The 15040-nt window shown below is 41.4% G+C and overlaps 1 protein-coding gene across 2 annotated transcripts; it reads left to right on the plus strand.

Moving 5' to 3' along the window:
* The first annotated feature begins 5438 nt into the window (after nucleotides 1–5438).
* LOC139406390 (tripartite motif-containing protein 16-like) lies at nucleotides 5439–14473 on the plus strand. Of its 2 annotated transcripts, XR_011633983.1 has the most exons (7): nucleotides 5439–6086; nucleotides 7148–7243; nucleotides 11133–11366; nucleotides 11618–11777; nucleotides 11901–11960; nucleotides 12196–12769; nucleotides 13080–14473. XR_011633983.1 is itself a non-coding variant. In XM_071148935.1 (6 exons), the coding sequence occupies exons 1-6, from the start codon at nucleotides 5505–5507 to the stop codon at nucleotides 12702–12704; spliced, it is 1641 nt and encodes a 546-aa protein (XP_071005036.1). In that variant the 5' UTR covers nucleotides 5439–5504; the 3' UTR covers nucleotides 12705–14473. The 2 variants fall into 2 exon arrangements, 1 of the variants encoding a protein (XP_071005036.1); XM_071148935.1 differs by having other exon boundaries at nucleotides 12196–14473.
* The last annotated feature ends 567 nt before the right edge of the window (nucleotides 14474–15040 follow it).

Consider the following 15040-nt stretch of genomic DNA (forward strand, 5'->3'; position numbering starts at 1 on the left):
ATAAACAGATGGCATTACAGCACATTCTAATTAGCCTGGTCCCAGATTTGTAAGTGCTCTTACAAATCATGACATTGGAAATGCCCTATTATTGAATTGATTGACACAATGAATCAGTTATTTACAATAATCGATGCACCAGTATATCCATATAGACTAATAGACAGTACATAACACACTCCCACATCATGTCCATGTAGACTAATATACAGTACATAATACACTCCCACATCATATCCATGTAGACTAATAGACAGTACATAATACACTCCCACATCATATCCATATAGACTAATAGACAGTACATAACACACTCCCACATCATGTCCATGTAGACTAATATACAGTACATAATACACTCCCACATCATGTCCATGTAGACTAATAGACAGTACATAATACACTCCCACATCATGTCCATGTAGACTAATAGACAGTACATAATACACTCCCACATCATATCCATGTAGACTAATAGACAGTACATAATACACTCCCACATCATGTCCATGTAGACTAATATACAGTACATAATACACTCCCACATCATATCCATGTAGACTAATAGACAGTACATAATACACTCCCACATCATATCCATGTAGACTAATAGACAGTACATAATACACTCCCACATCATATCCATGTAGACTAATAGACAGTACATAATACACTCCCACATCATATCCATATAGACTAATAGACAGTACATAACACACTCCCACATCATGTCCATGTAGACTAATATACAGTACATAATACACTCCCACATCATATCCATGTAGACTAATAGACAGTACATAATACACTCCCACATCATGTCCATGTAGACTAATAGACAGTACATAATACACTCCCACATCATATCCATATAGACTAATAGACAGTACATAACACACTCCCACATCATGTCCATGTAGACTAATAGACAGTACATAATACACTCCCACATCATGTCCATGTAGACTAATAGACAGTACATAATACACTCCCACATCATGTCCATGTAGACTAATAGACAGTACATAATACACTCCCACATCATGTCCATGTAGACTAATAGACAGTACATAATACACTCCCACATCATATCCATGTAGACTAATAGACAGTACATAATACACTCCCACATCATATCCATGTAGACTAATATACAGTACATAATACACTCCCACATCATATCCATGTAGACTAATAGACAGTACATAATACACTCCCACATCATATCCATGTAGACTAATAGACAGTACATAATACACTCCCACATCATATCCATGTAGACTAATAGACAGTACATAATACACTCCCACATTATATTTCAGTAGGAAGGAACGATCATCTAAAATGTCTGTCTAAAACTGACTGTCAATGAAAACAATCCACAGTACAGACATCAATAAACCAAGAGGAACTCCAGCGCTACAGGGGACAAAGGTTGTGTAGAGGTCACAACACTTTTTCTATGGAGACCGTTGTGGAGGAGCGTTCCATGGTGTGTTAGAATCACAGGCAGGTCTTTTACTGCAGTAGCTTCTCTGTCAGAAGGTTGCTTCCTACTCGGCTACTCTGCACCACACTCAGTTCTAGGTACCTGGGACACAGGGGAGACTGCTAGGGTGGATCTCTCTCAATACTGTCACCTGTCTCAATACTCTTAATACTGTCACCTGTCTCAATACTCTTAATACTGTCACCTGTCTCAATACTGTCACCTGTCTCAATACTGTCACCTGTCTCAATACTGTCACCTGTCTCAATACTGTCACCTGTCTCAATACTGTCACCTGTCTCAATACTGTCACCTGTCTCAATACTTTCACCTGTCTCATCTACACAGACTATATTGACACTTTGTTCAGGTCACCTCACGAGTTCAAGGAAATTCTCAAATTTGTATCAATGAAAATCTTGAAGTCCAGGATTGAAAGAACAAAAATGGCTTCCTGTCCTCCTCGTGTCTTCTGTCCTCCTCGTGTCTTCTGTCCTCCTTGTGTCTTCTGTCCTCCTCGTGTCTTCTGTCCTCCTCGTGTCTTCTGTCCTCCTCGTGTCTTCTGTCCTCCTCGTGTCTTCTGTCCTCCTCGTGTCTTCTGTCCTCCTTGTGTCTGCTGTTCTCCTTGTGTCTTCTGTCCTCCTCCTGTTCTTTGCCTCATCTGTAATGACTATACTGATACATGAGAGGTTCTCTTACTGTACCTGTCAGATATACAGCAGAACACCAGAGTGTTTATGGTCATCAACATGGCTAAGAAGAAGAAACGCTCCAGATTCCCTTCATGCAGTGTGTTTGGGTACCAGTTACTGTAGTTGGACAGGATAACAGATTCCCTTCATACAGTGTGTTTGGGTTCCAGTTACCTGTAGTTGGACAGGAGAACAGATTCCCTTCATGCAGTGTGTTTGGGTAGAAGTTACCTGTAGTTGGACAGGAGAACAGTTCTATCAGTGGCCATAGGATTGAATCACCATATTGCAGGCAGACCCCCATCAACCATTCCAACATGCATGTGTGTTCCTCTTCAGTTGCTATGGTTACAATGATGATCCCCAGTTTACAATTGGCTCATTCATCCCCCTCCTCTCCCCTGTAACTATTCCCCAGGTCATTGCTGCAAATGAGAACCTGTTCTCAGTCAACTTACCTGGTAAAATAACGGATACATTTAAACATTTTAAAAATGCATCTGTTAGTGAAGTCTTTACCTCCAGTGAGTAGGTAGACCAGCTGGATGATGAGGGCTCCCAGGAAACAGCCCCCTCCGTAGGACAGGGTGAGGAAGTGCAGGGAGATGCTTCTGATGTGACTAGGTGTCAGGTGGAAGGAGATCACAGAGCCTGGAACAGAGAAGAGAAGAAGGCTGGGAAGACAAAGAAGCATTCATTTGGTTCAAACGTCCCTTGTCTGTCTCTAATACACCAGTAGGGGTCATCCTAACCCTAGCTTCCAGAGTTCAGAATACTATCCACTATGATGGCAGTTGGTTCCAACATTCCACATTCTAACTACATATGGTGTCCATTGACATTCTAGCTACATGGGGTGTCTATTGACATTCTAACTACATATGGTAGTATGCTCTAACGCTAGTTGGCACTGTCTCCCAAAATGACATCTGACTCTGGGTCAGTAGATAAAGAGCTTCATCTGACTCTGGGTCAGTAGTTTAAGGGCTTCATCTGACTCTGGGTCAGTAGTTTAAGGGCTTCATCTGACTCTGGGTCAGTAGTTTAAGGGCTTCATCTGACTCTGGGTCAGTAGTTTAAGGGCTTCATCTGACTCTGGGTCAGTAGTTTAAGGGCTTCATCTGACTCTGGGTCAGTAGTTTAAGGGCTTCATCTGACTCTGGGTCAGTAGTTTAAGAGCTTCATTGCCTAAATCCTAAGTATCCCTTTAACCTGAGTTAAGTGATTAAGCTCTGAGGAGAGATATGTATTTTATTATGCCTTTTGAAAGTGATTTGTGAAACATTTATTTTTAGTAAAACTCCAGGATATTTTCCTATTTCAACCAATCCTTTGCCTCCAGTGTCCTGGTCAGGCCCTGAAAACACCCTACAGACAGAGTATTCTACTACCAGGGATGGGCAGAAATGATTGCATTTATTCATTTTACATTCACATTTTAGTAATTTAGCAGACACTCTTATCCAGAGCGACTTTCAATTAGTGCATTAGTATATCTGAAGACAGCTAGGTGAGACAACAATATATTACAGTCGTATCAATTAGTGCATTAGTATATCTGAAGACAGCTAGGTGAGACAACAATATATTACAGTCGTATCAATTACATTTTACCTCAAAGTATTTATCAACATTTTTACATGTACATTTATATTTAGTATATTTAGTAGACACTCTTATCACACCATAGTACTATCAGACTGCTGATACCAATGTTGTCATTTACCAGACAGTCTTATCACACCATAGTACTATCAGACTGTTGATACCAATGTGGTCATTTAGCAGACAGTCTTATCACACTATAGTACTATCATACTGTTGATACCAATGTTGTCATTTAGCAGATACACTATAGTACTATCAGACTGTTGATACCAATGTTGTCATTTAGCAGACACACTATAGTACTATCAGACTGTTGATACCAATGTTGTCATTTAGCAGATACACTATAGTACTATCAGACTGTTGATACCAATGTTGTCATTTACCAGACACTCTTATCACACCATAGTACTATCAGACTGTTGATACCAATGTTGTCATTTAGCAGACATACTATAGTACTATCACACTGTTGATACCAATGTGGTCATTTAGCAGACACTCTTATCACACCATAGTACTATCACACTGTTGATACCAATGTGGTCATTTAGCAGACAGTCTTATCACACCATAGTACTATCAGACTGTTGATACCAATGTGGTCATTTAGTAGACACTCTTATCACACCATAGTACTATCAGACTGCTGATACCAATGTTGTCATTTACCAGACACTCTTATCACACCATAGTACTATCAGACTGCTGATACCAATGTTGTCATTTAGCAGACACTCTTATCACACTATAGTACTATCATACTGTTGATACCAATGTTGTCATTTAGCAGATACACTATAGTACTATCAGACTGTTGATACCAATGTTGTCATTTAGCAGACACACTATAGTACTATCAGACTGTTGATACCAATGTTGTCATTTAGCAGACACACTATAGTACTATCAGACTGTTGATACCAATGTTGTCATTTAGCAGACACTCTTATCACACCATAGTACTATCAGACTGTTGATACCAATGTTGTCATTTAGCAGACATACTATAGTACTATCACACTGTTGATACCAATGTGGTCATTTAGCAGACACTCTTATCACACCATAGTACTATCACACTGTTGATACCAATGTGGTCATTTAGCAGACAGTCTTATCACACCATAGTACTATCAGACTGTTGATACCAATGTGGTCATTTAGCAGACAGTCTTATCACACCATAGTACTATCAGACTGCTGATACCAATGTTGTCATTTAGCAGACAGTCTTATCACACCATAGTACTATCAGACTGCTGATACCAATGTGGTCATTTAGCAGACAGTCTTATCACACCATAGTACTATCAGACTGCTGATATCATTGCAGGGTGAAAGGGGGCCACAACATGTGAACACTATAAAAAATGGAATAGAAAACTATTTAGTATTTAAAAAAAAAAAAAATGCAATGGAGTGTAGTTCTGCCCAGTGTAATTCAAATGACAAAATACTCAGAAGTAATTAAAATACATATTTCAAATACGTGTAACAGAAATAATAACCATCTCTGCCTACTACCCAACACTCTGTCATACTTCCTTATCAAAGAAACCACACCCCCTCTACATACTGAGAACACAGTCAAGTAGGAAGCCACTCCCTGTCCTCTGGTGTAGAGCTCAATGAAACAGAAAGTAATATTTGACACTGAACAGAAAGTAATCTTCGACACTGCCATTGCTTAACCTACAGGAGAGAGCACTAAAATGGCTGACAATCAGGAACTGTTCTGTTGCTCCATCTGTCTGGATCTACTGAAGGATCCGGTGACTACTGCCTGTGGACACAGTTACTGTATGGGCTGTATTATAGAACACTGGGATCAGGATGATCTGAAAGGTTTCTACAGCTGTCCACAGTGCAGACAGACCTTTATCCCACGACCTGTTCTGAACAGGAGCACTGTGCTGGCTGAAGTGGTGGAGAATCTGAAGAAGACAGGACTCCAGGCTGCTCCCCCTCCTGCTCTGTGCTATGCTGTACCTGTAGATGTGGCGTGTGATTTCTGCACTGGGACCAGAAAGCAGAAAGCCCTCATGTCCTGTCTGGCATGTCTGGCCTCTTACTGTGAGACTCACCTCCAACCTCACTATGAATCTCCTGCTTTCAAGAAGCACAAGCTGGTCAAAGCCACCGCACAACTACAGGAAAAGATCTGCTCTCATCATGACAAACTGCTAGAGGTTTACTGTCGTACCGATCAGCAGTGTATCTGTTATCTGTGTACAATGGATGAACATAAAGGCCATGATACAGTGTCAGCTGCAGCAGAGAGGACTGAGAAACAGGTAAGACTAGAACAACTTGTTGGTGACTGTCTGATAAACAAAGAATTAAAGATACAGTATAAACTAAGACTGTTTGAATATGAGATCATTCAAATTAAATCGATCCACAGCAGCACAAATATGAACACAAACCTTGAGTATATATTTTTTTATTTATCCTTTATTTAACTAGGCAATTCAGTTAAAAACAAATTATTTCATACAATTAAATGTTTTACCTTTCAATAACTAAGCAAGTTGGTTAAAAACACATTCTTATTTACAATGACGGCCTGCAATGAACAACAGTTGGTTAACTACCTTGTTCAGGGGAAGAACAACAGATTTATACCTTGTCAGCTTGGGGATTCAATCCAGCAACCTTTTGGTTACTGTCCCAACGCTCTAACCACTAGGCTACCTGCAAACCCGATGAAGACCTACTATTGGCCAAACCCTAACTCGGACAACGCTGGGCCAATTGTGCGCCACCCTAGGGAACGCCCAATCACGGCCGGTTGTGATACAGCCTGGAATCAAACCAGGATCTGAAGTGATGCTTCTAGCACTGAGATACAGTGCCATAGACCACTGCGCCAGTAGGGAGATATGATAACCCAGATTCTCCAAATGTATCACCATTTTCTAAAGTCCAACACCATTATAATTTGTTATCAAACACCCAATCAGCTCCCTGATTTGTGTATTGTTAAAACTATAATAATTCAAATCAAATGTCATGTTATTGGTCACACACATATTTAGCAGATGTTATTGGTGGTGTAGTGAAATGCTTGTGTTCCTAGCTCCAACAGTGCAGTAATTTCTAACAATTCACAGCAATACACACAAATCTAAAGTAAAAGAATGCATTTAAGAAATATTTAAATTTTAGATTGAGCAACGTCGGAGTGGCGTTGACTAAAATCTAGTAGAATCACATAACATTATAATATAATTTCACACAGTAAATCCTCTAAATTTTAATACATATCTTCTACGGGCCCTATGTGACATGACTATACTATTGATCTACTGGACAAATAAAGCTTGATAGCTCATTGAAGAGTGATTCTCCACAGAGGCAGCTGAGGATGAGTCAGCAGAAGGTCCAGCAGAGATTCCAGGAGAGAGAGAAGGAGCTGAAGGACCTCCAACAGGCTGTGGAGTCTTTCAAGGTGAGTATTGTTGACCAGAGGAGACACACCAGTTCACTTCTCTCCTCCAGTCAGAGAGAGAGGAGAGGGGCTCCTTTCCAATCCCACTGACCCCACTGTTGGGAACAGGCTGTCTGGACCCCTTTCAGAGGGGTGTATGTGACCAACGGGATATGAACCCAGGTCTACTGCAGGAGAAACCAACATCTTGACCGTTACACCAAAAGCACGTTCCCTATTGGACCGAGGGCTGAATTTGATGTGGCAGGCGTGGCGACCTCATCACATAACCTTGAGTAACCATGACTACTCATGTTCCCTATACATTAACATGGAGCTCTCTCTCTCTGTCAAATGGGTTATATTGGCATGGGAAACATATGTTTACATTGCCTAAGCAAGTGAAAGACCATAAACAAAAGTGAAATAAACTATTAGAAATGAACAGTAAACATTACACTCACAGAAGTTTCAAAGGAATAGAGACGTTTCAAATGTTATAATTCAAGTGCAAACAGAATGAGCCGTGCGCCAGACTGAGTTCTGGAGGTGAAATGGAAATGAATGAGGGAGAGTTAAGTGAGGTAGAAGGTGTGGTGAAGAGCTCAGAACCAGAGCCTGACATCAATGGACATGATAATGAAACATCTGGTGCAGTAGGAGTTACATTGTTGGAGAAAGTGGATCCATACCTTTTGGCAGATCCATGTGTGGTTTCAGGGTGGGTGGGAAAGGAGTTGGGTGCAGTTGAATCAGTGAAGGTAACCTGTAGTGGACTTGTGATATTTGTTTGTGTTTCTTCTGACCAGAGGGAGTGGGCGCTCCGTGTCATGCAACTTGGGTCAAGATCTGTTTCTTGCATTGGTCTTGGGAACAGGACACCATTGAAAGGAGTGTTTTCTGGGATAGTGTTAAGTGTGGAGGTGGAGCAATTGAAGTTGAAGACTCCTGGTGTTTGTGATGACCACCGTTTGGTACAACGCAGACCCGGTGGTGAGCGTGTTGAAACAGAGGAGTCACTGTCAGTCCTTTTGAGTCTTTACCTGACAAAGTCATGTTAGGATATATCAGTTATCCTGTTAGAGTCTTTGTGTTGAATCCACTGAGCTGTTTCAGGTGCAACGTTCATGGTCATGTTGCAGCAGCTTGTAGGAGGGAAATTCCCAGATGTGGGAAGTGTGCAGGAGGTCATGGGATAGAGAATTGTGTACTTTTGGTGGATAAAGCTCTTGTACGAGAGCTTCAGTTTCTTGGCAATTTCTCACATGGAATAGCCTTCATTTCTCAGAACAAGAATAGACTGATGAGTTTCAGATGAAAGTTCTTTGTTTCTGGCCATTTTGAGACAGTAATCGAATCCACAAATGCTGATGCTCCAGATACTCAACGAGTCTAGAGAAGGACAGTTTTATTGCTGCTTTAATCAGCACAACGGTTTTCAGCTGTGCTAACATAATTGCAAAAGGGTTTTCTAATGATCAATTAGCCTTTTTAAAATGATAACCTTGGATTAGCTAACACACCGTGCCATTGGAACACAGGAGTGATGGTTGCTGATAATGGGCCTATGTACAGTTGAAGTCAGAAGTTTACATACACCTTAGCCAAATAGATTTAAACTCAGTTTTACACCATTCCTGACATTTAGTCCTAGTAAAAATGTCCTGTCTTAGGTCAGTTAGGATCACCACTTTATTTTAAGAATGTGAAATGTCAGAATGGTAGAGTGATTTATTTCAGCTTTTATTTATTACATCACATTCCCAGTTGATCATAAGTTAACCTCAATTAGTATTTGGTAGCATTGCCTTTATAATTCTTTAATTGGGTCAAATGTTTGGGGTAGCCTTCCACAAACTTCCCACAATAAGTTGGGTGAATTTTGTCCCATTCTTTCTGACAGACCTGGTGAAACTGAGTCAGGTTTGTATGCCTCCTTGCTCGTTCTGGGATTGATTTGCACTTTTCGCACCAAAGTACGTTCATCTCTAGGAGACAATACATGTCTCCTTTCTGATCGGTATGACGGCTGCGTGGTCCCATGGTGTTTATACTTGCGTACTTTTGTTTGTTCAGATGAACGTGGTACCTTCAGGCGTTTGGAAATGGCTCCCAAGGATAAATCAGACTTGTGGAGGTCTACAATTTGTTTTCTGAGGTCTTGGCTGATTTCTTTTGATTTTCCCATGATGTCAAGCAAAGAGGCAGTGAGTTTGAAGGTAGGTCTTGAAATAGATCCAGAGTTACACCCCCAATTGACTCAAATTATGTCAATTAGCCTATCAGACGCTTCTAAAGCCATGACATCATTTTCTGGAATTTTCCAAGCTGTTTAAGACACAGTCAACTTAGTGTATGTAAACTTCTGACCCACTGGAATTGTGATACAGTGAAATAATCTGTCTGTAAACAATTGTTGGAGAAACGACTTGTGTCATGCACAAAGTAGATGTTCTAAACGACATGCCAAAACTATAGTTTGTTAACAAGAAATTTGTGGAGTGGTTGAAAGCGAGTTTTAATGACTCCAACCTAAGTGTATGTAAACTTCCGACTTCAACTGTAGATATTGCACTACAAAACTGACGTTTCTAGCTACAATAGTAATTTACAACATGATCAATTTTATAATGGACACAATTCTTTATTTTATTTAAAAAACAAGGATATTTCTACGTGACCCCAAACTTTTGAATGGTAGAGTATATATACATGTACATACATACAAATACGTTTAGTTAATTATATTTATAAATATATATATTTAGATGCGTGGCATTGTCTTCCAAAGTAACACCTCCTTAAAATATAAACACAGACACTGAAAACAAGCTTTTTAACATAAATCTGGTAGCTCTCAAATGATCCTTTGCTTTGCTGAGCAGTTAGTTTTCAGGAGTGTGCTGCCATTCTGCCTTCAGAGGAGTAGCCTAGTGGTTAACTGAAAAGTTAATGCCACACTTTTTATTATTAACCTTTATTTAACTAGGAAAGTCAGTTAAGAACAAATTCTTATTTCCAATGACAGCCTACTGGGGAACAGTGGGTTAACTACCTTGTTCTGGGGAAGAACAACAGATTTTTACCTTGTCAGCTCAGGGATTCAATCCAGTAACCTTTCGGTTACAATCCCAATGCTCTAACCACTACCTGCCACCCTTTCACAGATGCCGAGTTTACGTTTACATGTGAGTCATTTAGCAGAGGCAGGTTGCCGTAGTAACGGATACTCCAGTGGGAAAAGACTTGGTTGGCTCATCCCAGGAAATATTGCCTGTTACTGGGGAGGGTGCACTGATCAGGGGGGCAGAATGGGGAGGAGGAGGACTGTACGGTGCCAACGGAGGAGGAAGGGGGGTGAGTCTGCGGAAGATGCCTTGTTTTCAGATGGCTCATTGGATCCAGAGCTGACAGCCAGTCAGGCAGAGGGCACAGTATATTTCTGGGCTCTGAGGGGTGGGTTAGGAGGTTCTGGGAAGGAGTGTCACTGGTGGTGTCGAGGCTGAAAAAGTGGAGGTGGCTCCTCTCCCAAGTGTCATACAGAGGGAGGGTGCTGATCATCAACAACTTGGCAGCATCCTCCCTTTGCCAGAAACTGTCCATTCTCAACCCGCCCGGTGGTCTGCTTGTTGACCTGAAGAGCAATTTAGTAATTATTTTCTGATCGCGGAATAACTGGCTGAGGGCGGCGTTGTTCTGTACCTGCCTGTCCAGAATGGGGACAGGACCTGGAGAGCAGGGTGGCAGTGTTCTGTACCTGCCTGTCCAGAGTGGGGACAGGACCTGGAGAGCAGGGTGGCAGTGTTCTGTACCTGCCTGTCCAGAATGGGGACAGGACCTGGAGAGCAGGGTGGCAGTGTTCTGAATCAAAGTGGTTCTGAGGCTACTGTACCTCTCTCTCTCTCAACAGCACTCTGCACAGTCAGCAGTGGAGGACAGTGATCAGGTCTTTACTGAGCTGATCCAATACATTGAGAAAAGGAGCTATGAGGTGAAGGAGCTGATCAGAGCCCAAGAGAAGGCTCAAGTGAGTCAAGCTGAAGGACTCCTGGAGCAACTGAAGCAGGAGATAGCTGAGCTGAGGAAGAGAAGCACTGAGCTGGAGCAGCTCTCACACACAGAGGATCACATCCATTTCCTCCAGGTAGCTAAACTGCCTTGTTACATGTGATATGAAATTAACTTCATGTGAAACTATTCATCTCAATCAGTATGTTGTCCCCCCTCCCCCATCCCTCTCTCCCCCCGTCCCTCTCTCCCCCTCTCTGTCCGTCCCTCTCTCTATCCGTCCCTCTCTGTTCCTCTCGCTCTCTGTCCCTCTCTCTCTCTCTCTCTCTCTCTCTCTCTCTCTCTCTCTCTCTCTCTCTCTCTCTCTCTCTCTCTCTCTGTCTCCAGAGTTATCAGTCTGTCTCCAGTATCAGTGTATCGTCAGACTTACCCAGCATCGTTGTCCGTCCTCTTCAGTACTTTAGAGATGTGAGTAAGACTGTGTCTGAACTGAGAGAGAAACTAGAAGACTTCCTTAAAGGAGAATGGACCAAGATCTCCACTACAGGTGTGTTGAAAATAATAAGAACATCAACTTTAGACCATTGAAAGTTCCCTACTAGTCATATACATGTGGAATATGGTATGATGATAACATTCCCTCTCTCTGTCAATGTGTTTGTGTCTGTAGTGAATATAGTGGATGTTGTACTGCCTCCAGAGCCCAAGACCAGAGAACAGTTGTTACAATGTGAGTCTCTTTTTGTAAAGTAACTAACAGTCTCTTTTTACTGGCACTCCTAACAATCCCTCTCATAATATATAGCAATAGTAGATCTAATCAAAGACTGGGTATCTAACTGACTCCTCATATTTCTCTGATTTGATCGCTGCTGTGTTCTAATCAAAGACAGGGTAGATACAGTATCTGACTTAACTTATTGTTCTAACTCCCCTCATTGGTCTCTGCCCTGCTCTTCTCCCAGATTCCTGTCAGCTCACACTGGACCCAAACACAGCACACACACACCTCTCTCTGTCTGAAGGGAAAAGAAAAGTGACCTATACAGGCCAAGTCCATCCATATCCTGATCATCCAGACAGATTCACCAACCAGTACCAGGTTCTGTGTAGAGAGGGTCTGTCTGGACGCTGTTACTGGGAGATGAAGTGGAGTAGTTATGTTATTACAGCAGTCTCCTATAAAGACATCAGCAGAACAGAGACAGATAATATATTTGGATACAATGACAAGTCCTGGAGTTTACAATACTATAGAGGTGGTTATTGGTTCAGACACAATAATGTTGAGACTAAAGTATCAGGCCCTCAGTCCTCCAGAGTAGGAGTGTACCTGGATCACAAGGCAGGTACTCTGTCCTTCTACAGTGTCTCTGACACAATGACCCTCCTCCACAGAGTCCAAACCACATTCACTCAGCCCCTCTATCCTGGGTTTCATCTCTGTGGTACTGCTGAGCTGGTTAAACTGTAGTAGGGTCCACATAGATGCCAGTCATGCTGGTGTAGTCTATTGCTGAGCTGGTTAAACTGTAGAAGGTTCCACATAGATACTAGTCATGCTGGTGTAGTCTATTGCTGAGCTGATTAAACTGTAGTAGGGTCCACATAGATGCCAGTCATGCTGCTGTAGTCTATTGCTGAGCTGGTTAAACTGTAGTAGGGTCCACATAGATACTAGTCATGCTGGTGTAGTCTATTGCTGAGCTGGTTAAACTGTAGTAGGGTCCACATAGATGCCAGTCATGCTGGTGTAGTCTATAGCTGAGCTGGTTAAACTGTAGTAGGGTCCACATAGATACTAGTCATGCTGTTGTAGTCTATTGCTGAGCTGGTTAAACTGTAGTAGGGTCCACATAGATACTAGTCATGCTGGTGTAGTCTATAGCTGAGCTGGTTAAACTGTAGTAGGGTCCATATAGATACTAGTCATGCTGGTGTAGTCTATAGCTGAGCTGGTTAAGTTGTAGTAGGGTCCACATAGATACTAGTCATGCTGGTGTAGTCTATAGCTGAGCTGGTTAAACTGTAGTAGGGTCTCCACATAGATACTAGTCATGCTGGTGTAGTCTATAGCTGAGCTGGTTAAACTGTAGTAGGGTCCACATAGATACTAGTCATGCTGGTGTAGTCTATAGCTGAGCTGGTTAAACTGTAGTAGGGTCCACATAGATACTAGTCATGCTGGTGTAGTCTATAGCTGAGCTGGTTAAACTGTAGTAGGGTCCACATAGATACTAGTCATGCTGGTGTAGTCTATAGCTGAGCTGGTTAAACTGTAGTAGGGTCCACATAGATACTAGTCATGCTGGTGTAGTCTATAGCTGAGCTGGTTAAACTGTAGTAGGGTCCACATAGATACTAGTCATGCTGGTGTAGTCTATAGCTGAGCTGGTTAAACTGTAGTAGGGTCCATATTGATACTAGTCATGCTGGTGTAGTCTATAGCTGAGCTGGTTAAACTGTAGTAGGGTCCACATAGATACTAGTCATGCTGGTGTAGTCTATAGCTGAGCTGGTTAAACTGTAGTAGGGTCCACATAGATACTAGTCATGCTGGTATAGTCTATTGCTGAGCTGATTAAACTGTAGAAGGTTCCACATAGATACTAGTCATGCTAGTGGTGAACATCCTCAGATGTGATGATTCATTCTGATGTTTTTCTTTCCAATTCATTTTTTCTGACTGAATTGATCTTTAGAGATTTCCTCCATTTAAAATGCTTTGTATTAATATTTAATGAAATGCTATGTTTTAATCTTGTACATTTCCATGAATGTACAATGCATGGTGTTGATGTATATTGGTTGTCATTCAGAACCATTGATATGTTTTCTCAATTAGTTCTCTGTCTCTATGTATTTTTCCTCAGTGGAACAGATAGTAACTAAACTATATGGACTAGTTTCCCAGACACAGATTAAGAGTAAAAAGAATGTTCAATGTTGATGTCCAGGAAACTGACTCTAAATTTGGCATCTGTCATCCTCCGATTCTGCTCAATGAAGCAACATTAAACCTGTCCAGCAGGTGGTGGTATTGACCAAACAATATAACCAGCAGATATCTTGACTTGCCACTCACTATATCAGTAATGTTCAGAATAGTACTTTAATATCATTGGAGATTGATGGTCTTTTTAATCCACTATCCAGAGTCAGGAACAGATGAAGTTAGGTCTGCTACTGTTCAGTGATTAAATATGATTTATGGTGATGGTAAATAAAAAATACAACACTAAACTTCATCTAGTAATAGTTTTCCTTTGTTATTTATTCCAAGGTGTCTTTAACTTGTAAATGGATTGTGTGGAGGTGAGCTAGTGGTGTGGCTGATAGAATAGAATGAAAAGGGAGGAGGGGAGGAAGAGGGGAGGAGTGAAGGGATGTTAAAGAAACCAGATGAGGAAGAGAAAGATGATCAGGGGAAATACTGCCTCTGTTCCAAATGGTTCCTACGTAGTGCACTACGATGCTTCTGACCAGGTATAAAGTAGTCTTCTACATAGGGAATAGTGTGTATTACAATATCATGCTTTAGTGTTTGGCTCAAAAAAAATATTAGATCTCCACCCACCCATTTCATTGCTGTCATCCCCCAGTTCTGTTAAGACATCCTCTCATTGAACTGGGCCTGGGTCACTTTGTATTGATAGTCCATCCTGGGCTTTACTCTGGTTCTAAATACAGTACCTGTATTGATAGGCCATACGGGGATTTACTATGGTTCTACATACAGTATCTGTATTGATAGTCCATACTGGGCTTACTATGGTTCTACATGCAGTATCTGTATTGATAGTCCATACT

The sequence above is a fragment of the Oncorhynchus clarkii genome, chromosome 4 (assembly GCF_045791955.1).
Source record: "Oncorhynchus clarkii lewisi isolate Uvic-CL-2024 chromosome 4, UVic_Ocla_1.0, whole genome shotgun sequence".
NCBI lineage: Eukaryota > Metazoa > Chordata > Actinopteri > Salmoniformes > Salmonidae > Oncorhynchus > Oncorhynchus clarkii.